The 22,172-nt window shown below is 43.0% G+C and overlaps 1 protein-coding gene across 1 annotated transcript in view; it reads left to right on the top strand.

The window, feature by feature from the left end:
• Positions 1 to 3,232: 3,232 nt before the first annotated feature.
• The window catches only part of EFHC1 (EF-hand domain containing 1), a 53,418-nt gene continuing 34,478 nt past the window's right edge, over positions 3,233 to 22,172 (top strand). Inside the window, exons 1-3 of the mRNA XM_058662225.1 lie at positions 3,233 to 3,406; positions 8,605 to 8,826; positions 17,985 to 18,272. Coding sequence (XP_058518208.1) covers positions 3,344 to 3,406; positions 8,605 to 8,826; positions 17,985 to 18,272 — 573 coding nt within the window. The 5' untranslated portion in view covers positions 3,233 to 3,343. The remainder of the gene's footprint in view (positions 3,407 to 8,604; positions 8,827 to 17,984; positions 18,273 to 22,172) is intronic.

The raw sequence follows: 22,172 nt of genomic DNA, 5'->3' as shown, positions 1-22,172 counted from the left end.
GGGATGTGTAACTTTTCACTTCAGAAATCATGCTGTCTCTTAGTTTATCCAGCAGATGGCAGTATGACACCACAATTCTCAGAGAGCTCCTCCCAGTCACAAACAGCCTTTTGGAATTGCTCCTGTGGAGTTAGGTACTGAAGAGTAAGACTTGTCACTGGATTAAAAACAAATTCTGGACAAAGCCAGCTTTGGATAAGTTGCTGAAAGAGAGGATGGTTATTTTAGACACTGTTCACAGTCTGTCCCATCAGGATTTCTTGTGATACATCATCTAGTACAAAACTTTCTTCCAGGTTCGGTTGCTGGTGGCCCAATCTTTCAATGTCTTTCCAATCCTCCAGCTTTGACACACCTGCTGAAATCATGCAATATCTCCATGGTCTTCTGAGGCCAACCTTTACACAACCGTGTTCCCACTAGGGCACTCTGCACGTGCTTGCCAGCGATTCTCCTGTCCCTGCCCTCTCCTGCGTAATCCACAAAGCAGGAAATGTTGGCTACAAACTCACACTCAGCAGAAGCTGAGTAGTCAGTGTAGGGACAAACAAATATAGACTCTTTTACTTAACATTTGTTTATTTTTTATTGGAAAGACAGATATACAAAGAGGAGGAGAGAGCGAGGAAGATGTTCCATCTGCTGATTCACTCCCCAAGTGGCCACAATGACTGGAGCTGAGCTGATCTGAAGCCAGGAGCCAGGAGCTTCTTCCAAGTCTTCCACGCAGGTGCAGGGTCCCAAGGCTTTGGGCCATTCTTGACTGCTTTCCCAGGGCACAAGCAGGGAATGGATGGGAAGTGGGTGATGCGGTTGCCTGGCAGACATTCCAAGAGAAACGTAAAGCAGAGGACTGTGTGTCGGTGCAAGGCTGTATGTAGGCCTGGATTCCTGCAAAGACCTGACCCAGGGTCTGATGTTTTGTTGTCCGTTGGAATGTTGCCTGATTCCTTCTTCCCACAGGAGAGCTACTTATCTACCCTGTGCTTGGAACTATTATGGGCTGCTCTGACCTTGTAAAAACTCAGCTAATCTGTGCTCCCTGCACCTTCTTTCTCACCACTTGTATTATGTTTGGTAAAAGTATAAAAACTCTTGTTTGTTTTGGTGTGTCATCTATGAGATGAAGGCCACCCCGCTACAACAATAAAAATCCAGTTCTGCATGCCTTCTCACATTCTCTGTTAATTCATCTTGGACAGTGGGGCTGCCGTGACACAAACCAGCACCCATATGGGACCCCAGCATGTGCAAGGAGAGGACTTTAGCCACTAGGCTACCACACTGGGCCCCAAAATATAGACTCTTCATCACATCAAACTTCCTCCAGCTCCTGATGCCCTCCCCGTTTTTGGCTCTCGTTCTTTTCACACAGACCTGTCCGTGTGCTTCTTAGCACTGCTGCAGCACCACTCGGCTCCCCTTCCTCAGAGGTGACAGCAGTGTGCAAGGCGTAGAGCAGCAAGAGTCTCTTCCCCATTCGATAAAACGCCCTCCACTAACCTCTGAGCTGGCATGCTCTTCCAGGAAAGCAGGATGTCTGAGCAGAAGGCTGTCCCCAAATAGGACCAGATGCCACAATGCACACAGGAAGGGCATGGCCCACCCTTTCCAGCTCCCATGCCCTTTTCCCTACTCTGTCCAGGGAACGTAGACCCATGTCCAACTCCACCAGTTACTCACGAAGGGCTTCTCAGCGACTGGTGAGAAGTCTTGCTCCCAGTAATTCTGGGTTCTTAGCACCAACAACGTGGAGAGAAACAGGAGAGGGGCCTTCTCTTTCAAAGGCTCCATCTGACCACGTTATGCCAGGGGCTGCTTCCATCCTAAAACCCCTCTAGGATACAGAAACGGGTACTTTCAAAGCTTCCTCTAACTCCAACCATGCAAACCAATTCATTTCCTTTTGGGGGGGGGCATCAAACTCCCACTAACTGCTTCAGGAGCCACTCAGTGCGTTCTTGTCCTAGGCCCCCTGAGCTTCACGCTAATTCGTGCAAATCCAGCAAGGGGGTTTGCTTCAACAAGCAGCAATAAAAGTAAAGTTACTGTCTACACAGGCAGTAAACGGCCAAGACAGCAACCCACAGCTCCGTGTGAGGCTTATGACGCTCACGTCCCGGCATTGACCTATTGACCTATTAGGAAATGAGATTCCTGGGCTCCACCTCAGCTCTAAGAAGTACAAACTGCCGGGTCTCTAGGTTATGTTTGCTTTTTAAAAGTTTCTTGGACTGATGGACAGCTTTCCTCCTATTTTATTTTCCTCCTGAAAATGTCTCCAAAGTAGAATAACGCAGAAAGACACGTTTCATGAAAGGCCCGGGAGGCTAGCACACCTAGGACGGTATTTCACCTCAGGTATCCGCTTCTTCCTCATCACGCAGTCTATTAGAACCCGCTGCGTTTGCCTTTTTGATTCTGATCTCATTGCGGCTGCAAATTCAAACCAGACTGAGCTGGGCACCTTCTAGTGCTCGGGGCCCACGAGGGATGACTACCTAGGGTAATGCCCCTCGTGGGAGGAAGAGAGTTGAGCTGCAGGGACCCCACAGGGGATGGGGGAGTCCGGGCCACCCTGAGACAGCTGCCTCAGCTCACTCCCCAGCCCTGGACAGCAGAAACTCCATCATGAAAAATCTAGGGATCTGTGTCCCCCAAAAGTGTGGGTCTGACTGGAGGACACATTCACCATGAATAACCCCGACACGTTGTGGACGGGGCCCGGGTCCCTCTTCTCACAGCTCAGAGAGACGAGCGTCCAGGGCTCAAGGCGCCGGACGGCTCGCAGTCCCTCCGCAGCTCCTTAAACCGCCTGCAGCCACCCTGGATCTCGCAGCAAGAATGAACCGCCTCCTGCTCCTGGGCGAGGCAGCTCCCACGTCCCACCCTCAGGTCCACGGGGTCCTGGGTGAAACCGAAAGGGGCATGGCCGAGGCCGGACCGCCCACCAGCCGCGCCTCGAGATCCCGGCCCGGCCTGCGCACCGCGAGAAGGCGCAGTGCCGCGAATGCGCACGCGCAGGCCCGCCACGCCGCTTCCAAGCCCGCCCCCGGCACCCAGGCCCCGCCCCCGGGAGTCCAGTCCAGGCCCCCTCCCCCAGAGCCCAGCCCAGCCCCACGGAGCCCAGGCCCCGCCCCCGGAGGCCAGACCCGTCCCCCGGCGCCCAGGCCCCGCCCCCGAAGCCCCGCCCCCTGGAGTCCAGGCCCCGCCCCCAGCCCACGGTCGCCCCGGATGTTTGGCGTTACCATGGAGCCAGGGGAAGTTCGCCGACTCGGCCTGTCGCCTCAGCAACTAAAGCCGACCGAGCCTGGCCTAGGTGGCGGGGAGAGTACCTGCTGCGATGGTGTCCAACCCGGTGCACGGCCTGCCCTTCCTGCCAGGCACGTCCTTTAAGGACTCCACGGTGAGGACTGACGTGACCAGCCCCGACCTTTACCCAAATCGAGAATCCCTGGCGAGTTCGCTGCGAACTACACCTTGCAGGCCTTTCCATCCAAGTCTGTCCTTGTTTCTTCTATCCGAAGTTCTGTCAGCCCTCCTTTGCTCTCTGTGCCTCTCTCTGGTTTTCCCACTCCACCTTGGCAGTCTGTGGGCCCCTTTCATTCTGTGACTCCACGCCCCGTTTCTTGCTTGCTTTGCTCCCTGGATGAGTTTCCGCCTCCTTACTCAGGCGCAGCTTCCCTGGCTGTTCTCTCACTCCAGCTCCTGTCTGTCCAGCTCCATCCTTGCTCTCCAGGTCTCGTCTCGACCTTCTCTCCTTTAACCCCCATCCTGTCCACTCTCCCCAGGTCATGGTTGTCCCCCTGCCGCCTTCCTCTCCGGAATCCTGAACCCAGTCATCTCTCCCGCTCCCAGCTCCAGGTCTTGCTTTGAAAGGCCATATAGTTTCTGCTTGTCCCCTCTTCCCGCTGTGTGGGCCTGTTGTGTGTGCCTCCCAATTCCTGCCTTTTCTAGTCCCACTCCCTTCCTCCTCTTGATTCCATCTCCCAAGGGGTTGTCTTCGAGGCTTGCCCATTTGCCTGCCAAGCCATCCTTCCCTGCTTGCTGGGAGATACTGCACGCCATCTCTTTCCCGCAACCACAGTGAATCCGTTGTGCCTTTCCCTTCTGACATTTTTGTGAAATTCTTGTTTCATTTTTGTTTTGTTCTTTCCTCCAAAGCAAGTGTTTAGTAACTTCTTTGGTTTCGATTCTAACATGGTGCTGAAATATATATTATGGAAAAATCAGCACCTTAGTAAATCTTATAGGTTGAGGCAACAATAATTTGTATTATTATTTAATAATTTAAACACTTAAGTTGTTTTCCATGTTCATAAAACATTTGGTCTCTTTTCTTTAGAACAAAGAATTGAAATAGAACTTTTGGTAAGAGAGTTTGTATTCTTACAACAACCACAGATTTTCAGTTCCTGTCGATTTTTCAGTTGAATGTGATTTAGACAATATTGTACCCACTTTCCTGCCCGGTGCAGGCTGAGTTTAAACATTTGGTGGTGTGGAGTATGGGTTATCCACAAGGTAGGGTTGAGTTGGTTCGGGGAATAAAAGAGGTGCAGACGAAATGAAAGAGTCAGGCTCTACGGGTACACAAATAAGATGCATTGGACATGTTTCGTATATGTTTTATAATCTCTACTTCTTTATTTGATAAGGAGAAAGAAAGAGAACCAGGCAGAGTTAAATTTTTCCTGTCTGCTCATTTATCTACCAGATGCCTGTGACAGACTGGGTTGTGCAGAGGTCAAAGCTGTGAGCCAGGAACTAAATGGACGTCTCCTGCCCGTGTAGGTGGAATCCAGTCACCTGAGCTGTCAGCACTGTCTCCTGCACTCTGACTTATTAAGCTGAGTCAAGAGTATGGTGTTAACCAAAAAGTTCTCCAATGTGGTATGAGGGTGTCTTCACTAGATCGAACACCTGCCAATTGCATATTTTAAACATGCCAGTAGTGTGTTGAGCAAATAGGGAGTGCCTTATTTGAAATTTGAAAACCATGTTCCATATCGCTCCAGCAGTAAAGGGCTAGCTCTGTGTAGCAGGAAAGGTATACAGAGGGTGAAACCCTAGTGAATAAGGGGGGTCAGGTGGGAGGCCTTCCGGGGCCGTGCTTCGGGTACCCCTGGGTCATCATCACATGATGATAGAGACCTCTGTCTAAAGCAGCAAAGCAAACTGAAGTGCTGGTGTTGCTTCTGTATTCAGAGGGGGAGGAAGTTATCCAGGGAGGAAAGCAGCTCAGCTCGCTTTGGTCATGGCGTGTGCCCTGTGTACTTGGTGCATACCCTGTCAAGTGACCAAGAGCAGTGTCCACAGTCCATAACTCTTTCTGCAAAGAATCTCATTCTGTTACACTTCAGTGTTAGAGCAGATCGTAGAAGTGTGTAGGCTGGGCTCTGAAAGAAATTAGGATATGGCGATAAGTCTGTTTTTTTTCTTCATTAAAATATATTTTATGATCAAACCTAAATTTATTTACATCTTAGATAAAATTCTGCAAGTAATTTCGTGTTGTATTACAGAAAAAGGAAAGTCTTTATCAAATATATAGTAGTAGTGTGACTGTTATGAAATGCAGTATGGAGGTTCCTCAAGAGACTGAAAATAAGAGAAAAGAAGCTGAAAATAGCTAACCTATGACCCAGGAATCCAACTATTTTATACATATATAATTAAAAGGCAAAGCAATGAAACCATATAGCAAAGGTCTGAACGCCCATGTTTGTTGTAGCAGTAACCATAGGAACCAAGATACAGATGCAATCAAGATGTCCTTTAACAGACTAATGGATTTAAAACCTGTGATATTATTATTCAGTTATAGAGGGATAAAACCCTCTTGTGGCAACTTGAATGAAATAGAGGATATTGTGTTCAATAAAATAATCCAGGCCAAGAAAGAGAAAGGGCACATGTTGTCCTTCAGTTGAAGGAGCTAAGAATAGTTGAGCACATCGAAGCAGAGAGAAGGCACTAGACACTAGGAAGATGGGATGAAGCAATTTTAATGTTACAGAACTGAAGAGGATAACTAAGCTACAGCATTTAATTATACAGTTAAAATAATTAGACTATTTTGAAGCTCTCCATGTATAAAAGTGATAATATTTGAGAAAATTTTAATGATTATCCAATGTATACATGCATTGAATTATAGTATGGTACCCAATAAATAAGTGCAAATATATCAATGAGAAAAGTTTTAGAAGAGGGACCAGGACATCCACAGCACATGCAAGAATGCTGACTTGGGTCCTGGTTCATCTACCTCTAGTCCAGCTTTCTGCTAAAGTATATTCTGGAAAGTATATACCTGATGGCTCAGGTACTTTCTCTGCTAACCATGCAGGAGACCTAGATTGGGATCTGGGCTCCTGGCTGTTCCTGCTACTTGAGGACTGAACCAATGGATAGAGTCTATTAGCTTTATTGGTACAGTAAAAGGAATTTCAACAAAAGGATTTGTTGGTACAAAGCAAAACAGAATGGGTCTGTCAAACATCACATTTAATCTGATGCAAAGGCTCTAGGAAAAAATGAATATTCTCAACACAAAGACAATACAGCAGAGGCTGGTTCAAGTCCTTGGGCCCCTGTACCCACGTGAGGCACCCAGAGGAAGCTCCTGGCTCCTGGCTTCTGGTTTCACATTGTCTCATCCCTGGCCAGTGCAGTCATTTGGGGAGTGAACCAGTAGATGGAAGATCTCTCTGTCTGTCTCTGCCTCTCTTCTTTCTGTAAGATCTGCCTTTCAAATAGAAATAAATATTTAAAAATTTCAATGTGTGTATATATACATACACATCTATATTAAAATTATAAGCATGCACATTTGTATGAGGGACTGAAATTGATGAAATGGGGCTTTATTTCTTAAGAAAAAAATAAAAGGATTTATTTGGAAGGCAAGGTGATAGAGAAAGGAACGAATAAGACAGCTCCATGTACTGACTCACTCCCCAGATGGATGGAACAGCCAGAGCTGGGCCAGACCGAAGCCGGCAGCCAGGAAATGCATTCAGCTCTCTCACATGAGTGTCAGGCTCTCAAGAATGTTGGCTATCTTCTGCTGCTTTCCTGGGTAAATTAGCAGGGAGTTGAACTGGAAGCAAAGCAGCCTATAGTCAAATTAACACTCCAGTGTGGAATGAAGACATTGCAAACAGCAGCTTAACCCACCATGCCACAATGTCAGCCTCTGATTTTCGCTATTTTTTACAAGAAACACATTTTTTAGTATCACTTAAAAAAACAAAACTTGAATAAATAATTAAAAGGCAAAGTATAGGTTATATTAATTTGATAGGTTTTGTTGTCTTTTTTTTAAACATATATTCTTTTTAATTTGAAAGGTAGAGAGAGTTAGAGATCTTTCTTCTGCTGGTTTGCTTCCCAAATCTCCTGCAACCCCCAAGGTAGGGGGCCAGCATGAAGCCAGGAAGCAGACACCATCCAGGCCTCCCACATGGGTGATGGGGGTCCAGCTGGTTGAATCATCCTCTGTTGCCTCCCAGGGTATGCGTCAGCAAAAAGCTGCATCAGAAGCCTGGACTGGAACCCAGGAATTCTGCCGAAGGATGCGGGCAGCCTAAGTGGGGTCTTGACCACTGTGCCAACCACCTCCCATTATACTTTACATGTTGCCCTTTGGGTTTATTAAGTTGGCAGTTAAGATGCTGGGAAGGACTCAGGCATCATAAACCCGAGGGGATGCATTTGATCCCCAGCTCTGCGTTTGCCCCAACTGGGCTGATAACATCTCAGCAGTGCTGGTGGAAGTAACTGGATTCCTACTTTGATTGGATTGCCAGCCCCTAGTGTCAAACCACTCCCATTCGACTCCTGTCTCTGCCCTGCCATTTGCAGATATTTGTGCAGTGAATCAGCAGTGAGAAGTGCTTCTCTCTGTCTCTCAAAGATAAATAAATGTCCTCACCAGATTACTTCATGGACCTAAAATTATCAGGTTTTTTTCATGGCTGCATTATAGAGCACTGAGTGAGTTTTGTTTTTTTTCCATTTACTGACATGTGTATATCTTTGAGATTCTTTTCAATATTTTACTATTATAATGTTTAGTGGGTTGGTTCAAACATGTCTTTCCCACACTTTGTATTATATCCTTAACTGACCAAAGTTGGAATTACCGAATCAAGACTTTAAATGTATACTACTGTTACTTTCTAGGAAGGCTTTTCATTGCAGATCAAAATAAAATTTATGGATTTTCTAGATCCCACAGTTTATGACAATAGGATAATATGAAAAAAAACCAATGATTAATGAGAAATTAAGAGTTTAATAAATAAAGTACCATTTTTTCTGTCTCATGTATGATGGGTTGGTACCTAAAAAGGAATGTTGTAGAACTTAGTTCTATGTTTTATTTTAAGCTCAGGTGGTTACTTTCTTCCTTGTTCCTGTTTTAGGTATTTTAGCAGAAAATATCAAATCTTTTAATACAGTAAATTCTTGATATGTTTTGTGATTGCTTATAAGCAAATATTTAAGGTGTGATTTTTTTTCAAAATTCAGCTGTCTCTACCTGACAGATATGAATTTGTATAATGTTACTAATGGCACACTTCTTTTCTTCTTCAGAAAACAGCCTTCCATAGAAGCCAGACGCTGGGCTACAGGAACGGCTATGCAGTTGTCCGCCGACCAACAGTTGGGATAGGTGGGGACCGGCTCCAGATCAATCAGCTATCCCAGGCTGAGCTGGATGAGTTGGCGAACAAGGCACCCATTCTAACTTATGGCGAACCTAAGCAGGCCCCACCTGCAACTTTTATTCCTGCGCATGTGGCCTTTGACAAAAAGGTATCATGTAGAATTTTAGGGTACCTTTGGTTTTCAACTGTCTTGAGAGTCAACTGCTTGCAGAAAAGCAAAATAGTAAGCCACAGGAGTCCCACAGTGCTCTGGAAATTGTTTGAATGTCCCAACCCTTAGTCACAGGCAACTGAACTATGGCTTTGAAAGAGGCTCTCTTTAGTCACCAGGAAGCTGTTTATACAAACTAATGCCTGGTAGACTTCACTGGAATGTTTTCCAAACACAGCAAAAGAGAAGTTGTGTGGATTCTGCATTCTTGAATTTGTATTGCTATGTGGCTACCTGCTCCGTATTTCTTGCTTTTTAAAAGTGCTGTATTTTGTATTTTTGAGCAATCCTTAATTTCTATGAAATGTGAAATGATACCATCTCTTGACAGTTTTCTCCAAGCTGCTTCTAAGTTTTCCTCTTTTCTGAGAATATTTCGTGCTTGATATTACATAACCAGAGGGCGATGTAACATGTTTGGTCGCAGTATGCGTTGCTTCATTTCTGTCTGTTGACATTGCATTGTCATCCTTGCTTTTCCTTGTTGATAAGGCTCTTCTTCTCAGTGGAGGGAAGTGATCCTAGAGCAATCTCTAAACTTTAAAGCAACTCAGCTGTCCTCTTAGCCCAGATTGGTTGCAGTTTTCAGGTGATTTTATGTCTAACTGGATCTGAAAACCACCTACCAGTTTTTATGTTAACATCATTAATTTCCTCCATCCCTGTTTTTTTAAAGATCTATTTACTTTTATTGGAAAATCAGATATACAGAGAGGAGGAGAGGCAGAGACGAAGATCTGTCCATTGATTCACTCTCCAAGTGGCCACAGCAGCCAGAGCTGAGGTGATCCAAAGCCAGGAACCAGGAACTTCTTCCAGGTCTCCTTTGTGGGTGCAGGGTCCCAAGGCTTTGGGCCATCCTCGACTGCTTTCCCAGGCCACAAGCAGGGAGGTGGATGGGAAATGGGGCTGCCAGGACACAAACTGGCACCCATATGGGATCGCAGTGTTTGCAAGGTGAGGACTTCAGCCGCTAGGCTACCATGCTGGGCCCTGTGGTTTGTGTTTTTGTTTTACAGTATTAATTTTCATTGTACTATTTCTTTTTTTAAAAAGATTTATTTATTTTTACTGCAAAGTCAGATATGCAGAGAGGAGAGACAGAGAGGAAGATCTTCCGTCCGATGATTCACTCCCCAAGTGAGCGCAACGGCCGGTGCTGCGCCGATCCAAAGCCGGGAACCTGGAACTTCTTCCAGGTCTCTCACGCGGGTGCAGGGTCCCAAAGCTTTGGGCCGGCCTCAAAGCTTTGGCCCTGCTTTCCCAGGCCACAAGCAGGGAGCTGGATGGGAAGTGGAGCTTCTGGGATTAGAACTGGCGCCCATATGGAATTCTGGTGCGTTCAAGGCAAGGACTTTAGCCGCTAGGCCACGCCACCAGGCCCCATTGTACTATTTCTATTAAATGTCTCTTCCCTTTTCATCCTTTTAGTCAAATTTTATTGAGTATGGATTATAAACTGCAGAGAAAGAGCTATGCCATTTATGTTAGTAGTCATTTTTAAAAACATCTTTAAATTGTTATTATTTTCCATGATACTTTTGCAGATATAGGCATTCCCTCCTTGCTTTCCCCTTCCTCACTTCCCTTTTTTCCCTCCAGCCATCTCCCCCCACCCCCATATTTTTAGTCAGTGCCTTGGGATGGAGAGGGTCAGTTGATGTCCTGTTAGAGATCCTGCATGGGAGGAAATGTTCTGAGGGTGCTGCTTGAGTGGTCTTGATAGTTCTGAGGTGTTCAGCTTTGTTGCACCAGAGTTGAGAAAATCTTTCTGAGATCTATGGGCTGACCAGGCCTACTTCAGTGTATCCACAGACCTAGACATTGCTCTGCAAGGCCTGATCAGGAGAGTTGTGCAACCTGTTGTGTTTTCTAGCTTTTGCTGAGGTGGGTGCTCGACATCCTTCATTAGCTTAGATGAGCTGGCTGTCATGGCTTTCACGAGCATCTGGGTATGCTTTCCTCTGCATGGGCTTCAGCAACTGAATAGGCCCAGTCTTGATACCCATATTCAAAGGTCAGATCATATATCTTGTGATTTTTCTTTTCTGAGGCCGGCATCTGTGTCCAACAGTCTCAGTGGGGAGTCCCACACAACACCCTGCCTGGCGAGTCCTCAGACTTGACTCTTGTGTGCACGTGCTAATACAGTGTCGGGTTTGTTCTGTCAGCCACACCAGCCTACCCACATACTGGTAGAGGTAGATTCAACTACATGGTCAGTTCCCCACCAGCCCCATGTCATGCTAATCAGTGGGTGCTGTGTCCTAGCCCTGCCAGCCAAGCCCACCACAGGCCTGGCCCTCATGCACACCGATAGATGCTGCAGCCTAGTTAGAGTGACCCCAATAACCCTCACAAGGTTCACACCCATCCCTGGTTTTTGTGTACGCTGAAAGTTTCTGTTGTCTAGCCTGGCATCCCATCCAACTCCCGTGCTCACACATGGGTGCTGTGGCCTAGCTCAATTCAGCCTGTCAGTAATCACTTTAAGTAGTTTTTAAATCTATCAGCCAAGATCCCTTCTGTTTCCTCTTCATCGCAGTTAACTTATTTCCAGGAACATTCTTAGATACCCATTCACAGACTGAACTCAAACAGCCACAAAACAGTATGATGCAATCAAGTATGTGTTTTAATTTTGCTTGTTTCTTTTGTTTATTTATAACTTAAAATTAGTGTAGCGGGTGGGCATAACACAAGTGAGAAGTAGACCAGGCCTTTAGTAACTGTAAGATATACATCCTGGGCCCAGTGCAATAGCTTAGTGGCTAAATCCTCACCTTACATGCACTGGGATCCCATATCAGTGGCGGTTCTTATCCTGGCAGCCCCGCCTCCCATCCAGCTCCCTGCTTGTGGCTTGGGAAAGCAGTGGAGGATGGCCCAAAGCCTTGAAATCCTGCACCCATGTTGGAAACTCAGAATAAGCTCCTGGCTCCTGGCTTTGGATTGGCTCAGTAGTGGCCATTGTGGCCACTTGTGGGGTGAACCAGCAGACAGAAGATCTTCTTCTCTATATATATCTGCCTTTCCAATAAAAAAGTAAAATAGATCTTTACCAAAAAAAGGTATAAATCCTGATGTTCCATTTTTACAAGAAGTAATAAAATTACTTATAGTTCAAGGACTTATTAATAAGATTCAGAGGAATAAATTGCACCTGAGAGGATATAAGGCTCCTCTGTTTCGTCTCTATGATATTTTATATTACTTGGCATTACTTAGCTTATACTTTATTGATATTGTTCATAATTCACATAATTCATAGTATGCATGAAGAATATTATTTGATCCCAACTCATTTTACTTGGATCTGCACAATTTCCATATAATTCATGTAGCCTCAATAATGAAGTAGAGAGTAAATGTGTGATATTGAAATGGGACGTTTTGAAATTAGGTTTTTTTGTTGTTGTTGTTGTTCATTTATTTGCATTAAGGGAGTTATTTTTCCTAATTAACCCAGAACACAGGTCTTTTTTTTTTTAAGGAATACTTCATTACTAGCTAACACTTATGTCCACATTTTGGATATTGTTATGGCTGTTCCTCATAGTTGGAATACAGTTCCACTTCTTAGGTGATAAATCAGCCTTCTGCTGTGAGTGTCCTCACCCTTTCCCCTTGCTCCCCTGTGATTTTCTCTAGCATTACTCACTGGTTTCTACTTTTCCCACTGTGTTCCTGATGTCATTGTTGTGTCTTTTTCAGACACTCCAAGACCACTTCTGCATTGCAGCTCGTATTATCTTGTCCTTGCATTCTGTCTTTCTACCTTCTAACTTCTTTAGCAAGAGACCTTTACTCCACCCTTGACTTCAGTCCACTTAAACAATCTGATGTTTCCCTTCCCCAAAGCCCTAAATGATATCTTTATTTTTTAAAGGTAGCATATGTTGTCGTTTTTGCCAAATGTAGATAGAGAGGTTTGCTTCACACACATTCTGTTTGACCTATTTGCAAAGTTTGACACTATTGGCCTGCCCCCCTCCTTTTTGTCCTCCTCTTCTTTCTCCTCCTCCCCTTCCTTCCTTCCTTCATTCCTCCCTTTCTGCCGCCTTCTTCTCCTCATTCTTCTATTTAAAGATTTATTTACTTTATTTGAGGAGAGGGAGGGAGAGGGGGAAGGGATTGAGAGAGATTCTCCAAGCAGTAGTTCATTCCCCAAATAGCCACAGTGGCTTAAGCCAGGTACCTGGCTCCTGTTTCCTTTGTGAGTGGTAGGGGCACAGGTGCAGGTGCTTGGGACATCCTCTTGTGCTTCCCCAGGCATGTTAGAAGGGACTTGGGTCAGAAATGGAACAGCTGGCATTCAAACTAGTATTCTTGTATGGAATGCCAGTGTTAACAGGTTGTAATCTAACCCACCGTGCCACAGTGCTTGCCCCCGCCCTACTTTTTCTGGCTGTGCTCTCTCTGGCCTCCCTTTCTCTTCTCACTGCTTTTCTGTAAGCATTTACAAACACTGTGTTCTTTTTGTTATTATTATTATTTCATTTTATGACACAGTTCTGTAGGCTCTGGGATTCCACCAACCCGTCCCCAAGCCCTCCCCCCATATTGATTTCCCCCATATATTACAGTAGTACAGCTCATAACCAGTCATAATTCCATCATTGTGGCCATGGACCATGTAGAGAGTCCAACATCTTATTGTCCAGATAAATTCAACAGTTTCATTGGGAGACCATCCTTGGCCTAAAAGTAGAGCTGGCAGAATATCATCCCCTCCAGTGAAAAGCCACAACACAAATTCAATAACAGGAAGAAACATGGAAATTTACAACATCATGAAGTTAATTGACATGGCACTGAGTGACCAATGCAAACACTATGTTCTTGAGAGCTTGTTTGGAGGTTCTAGCAGGGGAGTGCAGCTTGTCGTATACCCTTGACCGAAGACCGGTCCTCCTCTAGCGGGGATGGTCGTCCTCTTCGACCGAGCGCGCAGCTTCGGGAGGGACACATGAAGTGGTGAGGGAGGAAGGGGACACCCACCTAGCCAGCCAGATCAGCCGAATCAACCCTGGCGATCAATGGGGTGACAGATGTCGCAGCCAGATCGCCCTCACATCCAACACTATGTTCTTGAGACAGCCCATTCAATTGTTTGGTTTCCCTGCCACCTAGTATAGAATAATTCTCAGTGTTTCCAACTTTGGACTCAGAAACTTCAAGTAGCATGTCCTATCGCTGATGAGGTATCTTTACCAGGATGAGAAGCTGGCACTTAAGTTTTCTTTCTGACTCTGTAACTCACTTCATCTCCTCCCCTAGGTGTTGCTACCAGGTCATCTGGCTTCAAATCTGAGCCATGTTTGTCTTTTTTCTGCCCTTTCATGCCAAGGCCGAGAATCAGTCACCTTCATTTCCTCCACCACAATTATAGTTCAGATAAGCAATCTAACCACTTACTGCTCTCATCCATAATCTTTTTTTTTTCATTTGCGAAAATTTATTGATATTTCAGATGTTCACCGTCTCTTCCAGGAGAGTGCGAACAACTCCCTGCAAGACAGACAGCACCATCAATGCCAGTGGATCTCATCCATAATCTTTAAACTCATAACTGGTCTACTGCCAGCTGAACTCCAAAGCATAGCTCTGATTATGTCTTTTCTCTGGGAAAACACCTTCAGACTCTTTCAAATACAACTCATTTCTTGCTCTGTATTCATTTCAGAATGACTTTGTAGAGAAAAGAATAATTATGTATGTATGGTATTTGCCTGAAAAGTTGACTATCCAGCTAAGGTATTTTTTTTTGTCTAAATTTTTTATTATTTTTTTTAATTCATTAATTACATTGTATTATGTAACACAGTTTCATAGGTACTTGGATTCTCCCCACCCCTCCCCAAACCCTCCCACCATGGTGGATTCCTCCACCTTGTTGCATAACCACAGTTCAAGTTCATATCCAGCTAAGGTATTAAATTCTCAAGCTCACTACCCATGTGAGAGCTCATTGTTTGACATAAATCATAAATAGTCAAATTTTTCTATTAAAACTTATCCTGGAAGGTTTTTCTGTTTATATATTCATCTCCATTTATTCAGTATATAGGAAACTATTTTAAAAAGCTCATGAAAAATGAAATCAAGAGATGAGATAATTGTAGTGCAAAAACCCTTGAAATCCATGTGTAAATTTTAATACACATAGTATGTACATACCTTTTGGAAGCCTCTCATATGTATGGATTCCAAAGTCTTTTGCACTAAGTAAAACTTTATTTTAATTCCATTTTCCAGATTATTTTATTTACTTTAAATGGAGAGGGAGAGAGACAGAGACAGAGAGAAAGAGAGAGAGAATGAGAATGAATCTTTAACGCTGGTATATTGGCCAAATGGCCTTGGGGATAGGTTAGGCCAAACACAGGAACCTGCATTCCATTCAGGTCTCCTACATGGTTGGCAGGGGCCCAAGTACTGAGGCCACTCTCCACTGTTTTTCCCAGGCACATTAGGAGGGAGATGAATCAGAAACTGAGTGAATGAGACTTGAAATGGGAAGTTAGCTTTTCAGGCAGAGGCTTAACCCACTGTATCACAATGCCAGTCCCTCCAGGAACTTTTTTTTTTGTCATCAAGATTCATTTTATTTTTTTTTTGTAAAGTCAGATATACAGAGAGGAGGAGAGACAGAGAGGAAGATCTTCCATCCAACGATTTACTCCGCAAGTGGCCACAGTGGCTGGAGTTACGCAGAACTGAAGCCAGGAGCCAGGAGTCTCTTCTGGGTTTCCCACATGGGTGCAGGGTCCCAGGGCTTTGGGCTATCCTCTACTGTTTTCCCAGGCCACAAGCAGGGAGCTGGATGGGAACTAGGGCCACTGGGATTAGACTGATGCGCATATGGGATTCCGGCATGTGCAAGACAAGGACTTTAGCCACTAGGGTACCACACTGGACCCCCCAGGAACTTTTTGAAACACCCTTATCTGTCTAGTAACATAGTTTCCTTTCAACAGCATATGCTGCACACATTTAATTAACATGAAATATTTTCAACATGCAATTCATATTAAACAGAACCAAGCTAATATGTGTGTTCATTCATAATTTAGGGAAGAAATGCTGAATAAATATTTTAATTTCATACATAATTATAAGAAGTCTAGTGACTCTTGTGCATGCATTACATGTTCAGTGTGTCAGGTTGCATCAGGGACACTGACAATAATTCATCTAATTTTTAATTATTCATTATTAATTATTCATCTAATTTTTAACCAATATTTAATGAGTATTCATTATAGACTAAAACAGATTAGTCTGTGCCCTCTATGAAGTATTCATGCATTTCTTGGGGAGAATAAACATGAAGCAAATCAGGCATACAAACTGCATTATAGTGCTGTAAAAACAAAACAAAACAAAAACCCAAAGTAGCAGAAAAAAGCACAGAGGGATTTACTTAGTACACTGACCAGGGGAAGCCTCGTCTAAGATGGTGTCAGCCTTAGGCCATCTTCTGCTGCTTTCCCAGGCACATGTGCCATTTTGATATCACAGCAATGCTGGTGTCCTTCAGAGGACAGTTGGCTTTCAAAATCTGAAGGATCTTCAAGCAGTTCATGAAAAATGAACTTCATGAGAAAACCCATGGAATTTGAAATTCTTTTGTACCCAAATTATCTTTTAATTGACTTATTCCCTGAAACTTTTGCAGTGTGCTTGTATATATATTTCTGAGCATAGTGATGGTGTCGATGCACTCTCTAAATGTTCTTTGGTAAATTGGTGACTTGAAAGTCTTTTATAGAAGAACTGTAAGTACTAATGCAGGACACTGTCACATAGTGGATGAAGCTGCCACCTGCAGTGCCAACATCCCGTTGCATGTCAGATTGAGTTCTGCTGCTCCACTTCCAATCCAGGTCCTTGCTAATGTGCCGAGAAAAGCAGCAGATGATGGCCTTAGGGCTTGGGCACCTATACCCATGTGGATGACCAAGAAGATCCTGGCTCCTGTCTTCAGACTGGGATAGTTCCAGCCACTGTGGCCATTTAGGGGGGGGTCCATCAACAGATGGAAGATCTCTATCTGTCTTGTCCTTTCTCTCTGTAACTCTACCTTTCAAACAAATAAAACCTTTTTTTGAGAAAAAGTAATGAAGGTGTCATTCATATGAATTTATAGGAACTCCACTCTTACTATAATGCAATGGAGTCAGAACCAAAAATCATGGTTGTCAAAATGCTTTACTCCTTCCAGAAATTTGAAAGAACTTCTAACATGGAAGTGAAGCTACCAGAATTAGGATTTGTAGGCTGTATTAGCAATAAACAAGCACAATAATTAGTGTACACATCGTATTTAGAACAAATTTCAGCAAACTTCCTTTGTAAATATTTTGGATATTATAGCAGTTTTAGTCTGCTTCAGCTGCCATTACAAAATACAACAAACTGGGTGGATCAAACAATAGAAATCTATAGAAATATTGCAGATGGGGTAGAGATTGATTTTCTCATAGTTCCAGAGGCTAAAAGTCCAAGATCATGTTCCTGCCAGTTTGGTTTCTGGTAAGCCCTCCCTTTGCTCACAGCCTTCTTCACATGGTGGGCGGAGGAAGGGAATCTCTCTCCTTCTTGCCTTACAAGGTATTCACTGCTTTTGTGTGAGGGTGCCACCCTCAAATCTCCTTTTATCTTGTCTCCTAAAGACCCTCTCTCCATATACAGTTGCTGTGGAATTCAGGCTTCACCATATCATCCATTACAGCAACGTGTATAGTTCTGTCACAACTCTTGCAATGGGAAAGCAGCCATTAAATAAACACATGTTAATTGTTTGCATAATTAGTTGTGGGTGCTGATAATTGAAATTTGCATCATATTTTATGTGTTATGAAGTCATATTTAATTTTTCAACTATTTAAATATGTAAAAATGTTCTTGTTCATACAAAAAAAATGGTGGCAGAATAGATTTGTCCCATGAACCAGACTTTGCCAACTTTTGATTTAGATGATGATAAATATCCAAATCTCCATGAGCGGTTCCCTTTTCAGGAGAATGTTAGGTTTTATTTTTAGATAACTGTAATAAACTGATTCTCATCCTTTCCTTGAACATTCTAGGTACTGAAATTTGACGCCTATTTTCAAGAAGATGTCCCTATATCAACTGAGGAACATTATAGAATCCGTCAAGTGAACATTTATTACTATCTAGAGGATGACAGCATGTCTGTCATAGAGCCTGTGGTGGAAAACTCTGGGATCCCTCAGGGCAAGCTAGTCAGACGTCAGCGGCTAGCCAAGAATGATGTGGGAGATCATTACCACTGGAAAGACCTAAATAGAGGAATAAACATCACAATTTATGGCAAAACATTCCGTATTGTGGACTGCGACCGTTTTACACAGGTAGAGTTAAATAATTTTTGGAAGTTGTGGGCTTTGAGTCATCATTTTGATTTATAGAAAGATTCATTTATTAGGGAAAAAGGAGGACACAAGTAATGTGTTTTATGAAAATTACTAGCAGATTTGTGAAGCATTTGTATGTGTGTAATCTGATACATACAGACACTTTGTGACAGATGTCTATTCAGTAGCAAACACCTCTCACAGCTTTACCATTTGGTAAAGGAACTAGTTCATTTGGCAGTTTAAGCAGAGAATACAGAAGAAACTATAGAAGAAGGAGATAGCTACGGAGGGGGAAAATTATGGAAAAAAGAATTAAGTATTTATATGAAATTTGGGTTTACAAAAATAATACTGTTGTTACCAACAGAGATGATCTCAAAATCTTTTATGTCATTTTATTTTTCATAAGTCATAGCTGCTAAATTATAGGATAATTTACTATTTAACATGTTCTTGAAATCAAACCATTTCTAAATGGAAAAGGGCCAGTTGTTTATATTGAAAAAAGTTCTTTATGTTCTCTGTTTCATAACTTCTGAACTTTTGAGACAGACACACGGAATAGTCTTCTATCTGCTGGTTCACTCTGCAGATGCCTGAAACGGCTAGGACTGGATAGGACCAGTGAATTCAGTAGGAACTGAGAACCCAATCCCAGTTTCTGACTTGGGTGAAAGTGGCCCAGCCACATGAACCCTAACCTTCTGTTTCTGAGTGTCTGGCCTGACAGGAAGCTGATACTGGGAGCTAGAGCTGGATAGTGAAGCAGGTGGAACATGGAAACCTTAGCTACTGCTTTAACCCTGGATCAGACACTCTCCCCAAATTTGAGAATTTTTTTTTTAATAAAGAGACAACCTAAGTTACACACATAGAGGATATGATTACTTTTTTCAGTGTGGAGTATAGGGACTAGGAAATTAATCCTAAATTTGTCTTAGCTTAAAATATTTTTATAGCAAATATATGTTTCCTAAAGTATTTTATATCTTTTTCCATGCTAGCTATTGCGGAGTGTGATGAATTTTCGCCATGTGCAGAGCACCTATGAAATAGTGCTTGTGTTTTTCCTATTTGACAGTTTACTTGGCATATAGTTTTTGACTCTCTGCTATGTGCTGGACACTGTTTTAGGTGCCAGATATAAAGACTTGCCTTTAAAGAGGTTGTATTGTAGTTGGATGACAAAAGCAACCAGTAAAAAAAAATAGTCTGAGGAGACACTATTTATTAAGGCTTATCAGAGAAGAACTCTGATAAGAGAGAGAGGTGCACAGATAGCTTGAGGGGCAGAGACAGAAGGAGTGCTCTTCACTGATTGACTCCTCAGCTGCCTACAATGGCTGGGGCTGTGCTGGTTTGAGCTGTAAGCTGGGAACTCATTCCACATCTGCCACACATCTGCCTCCCAGAGTCTGCCTAAGCAGGAAGCTGGAGGCACAAGCCAGAGCTGGAAGTCCAATCCAGGAACTCCAAGGTGGGACACAAGTGCCTTAACCAGCATCTTAACCGCTAAGCTGAATGTCTGCCCCTCAGATTATTTTTGATCTCTTGCTTTTTAGGTTTGGGGATTCTTTGTATCAGAAGCAGTTTTAAAATTTTTTGTACCAACAGTGAGAAATCAAACAGTTTTGTCTCAACCTACAATTACTAACAATTGTTTTAACAGTTGTGTCTTTATGAGCAATTTGAGCAGTTGCGGGTTCATCCCTGAGTAGTTATGATTGCTTCTCTTCAGTCACAGTAGTTTTGGCCTATAAATTCACCACAATCATTTAACAGTATTATATATTCTTATCACTATATTAATATTATATATTATTAATCATTAATCAATTATTAATTGTTAATAATATTGAGTATTAGCCTGTTGCTCCTAGGGGAAATGAAGAATTATCTTCCTGTTAATCTCTCAATAGTTCTGTGAACCAGTCAATAAAGAAATCTGCATTATGTGTGTTTCTGTTCTAAGACATGCTGATTAGTATAAATCGTTGATTCATTAATGTCCAGCTGCACAGCATCACAACTCATCCTTGCATGAAGTTTACCTAATCTGTGCTTTTCTCCACAAGAAACATTTTAACCTCATGCTTAGGAACCTTAAACTGCATCTCAGCATTTTGCCTGAGGACCACTTTAGCAACAACATCAACAACAAAACACAAAAATGCAAAAAAATGTGCAGCTAAATAGTCTGAAAAAGGATTCTTATTTACACCATGAGAATTGAAAAAGAAGACAGAGATACACCTTGTTTGACCTCAACTGAGTAATGTCCGCATTTGCACATGTCAGATACTGTGCTGGTCTCAGCATGTCTGTGATTGAATGAACAATGTGGCAAGCATTGATTTGAGGGTTGGATTGAACTGTTAGGAGGAAAATTCACAAAGACAGACTCCATGAATGATGAAGATTGATGTGTTTTAATAACTGTTTGACTGAAGCTATATATCTCAGGAGCTGATGGCTACATTGAATTGTTTCAACAACCGATCTTTTCAGTTGGAGGCTGGCTTCTAAACAGCTTAAAATGTGTACGCGTATAATTTGATGGCTTCCATTAGGGCTGAGCCTATGAATAGGTAATGGAGGTAGCTGTCTTTTTTATGTGGTTGGAACCAGGAAGCTCTTCTATTCAAATTTTTCACAATTGTCACCTCCTCTCACCCCGTCCTGATTGCTCTAGATAAGTGTTCCTATAGGCAGAAGTGATTGAACATATTAACAAATAAGAGTCCAGAAAACACAGATCCAGAATATGTTTTTGTTGTTGAAGTATTATTAGTAGTGTAGTAGATGTGAACTCTATACCACACATGTTAGCGTCGAAGAAGTTTGTATTTTTTTTTCAAAAATTACATAAAAACAACTTAAACTCTAGTCCTAAGCTACTCAGGACTATCATAGCAGAAATACTTGGTAACTTAAATAACAGAAATCCTGCTGCCTCTCAGTACTGCTGGCGGCGAGTCCAGGATCAGCATGCCGCCAACATGGTCAGGTCCCAGTGAGGACCTCTTTCCAGATTTGCAGATTGTTCACTTTTCTCCAGATGCTCAAATGGCTTTTTTTCCCAATACATTTACAGAGATAGAGCAAAAAAATATGCTCTGTGATATCTCTTCTTCCAAAGACACTAATTCAATTGGATCAGATCTTTAGAATCTCATTTAACATTATCATTTCCATAGAGGCTGTATCTCTAAAGAACTATTAAGGTCATATTCTACTGCTTTCCCCAAAACTGGATCAGGACACTGGATCAGAAGTGAGACAGTTCAGACTTGACCCAATGGCCCTATAGGATGCCTGCGTCACAGACAGTGGCTATTTTCTGATTTTTCAGCAAGAATATTATTTATTGTGATGCTTTAATAAGGTGGAGAGTCAATTTGTATAAAAGGATATAGTCTAAAATATTTTCTGCATAATTAGTAAGGTAGAATTCATGATTATGTCAAATTAAAGTGCTTCTGGTGATGTTTGAGCACTTAGTTTGTTTTTCCTACTTTGCTGAAGCATTTCTGGTCTAAAGTGACCAGTGGTTATGTTTTCTGTTCTTTTTGGTAAGAGGGATTGTCTTAATTGTATGCTTTTTTCGTAAGAATTTTTTTTTAATTTGAAAGGCAGAGTTAGAAAGAGGGAGAGATAGAGATCTTCCATCCTGTGGTTCACTCTGCAAATGACTACAGTGGTGGGATCTGAGCTGTTATGAAGCCAGAGCCAGGAGCTTCTTCCTGGTCTCTTATATGGGCACAGGAGCCTGAACAGTTGGGATATCCTCCTCTGCTTTCCCAGACCATTGGCAGGGAGCTAGATAGGAAGTAGAGCAGCCAGGACACAAACCTGTGCCCATATGGAATGCCGGCACCACAGGCAGAAGCTTAA

Source organism: Ochotona princeps, chromosome 1, assembly GCF_030435755.1.
Source record: "Ochotona princeps isolate mOchPri1 chromosome 1, mOchPri1.hap1, whole genome shotgun sequence".
NCBI classification, from domain to species: Eukaryota; Metazoa; Chordata; class Mammalia; order Lagomorpha; family Ochotonidae; genus Ochotona; species Ochotona princeps.
This window is presented reverse-complemented; position numbering and strand designations above follow the sequence as displayed.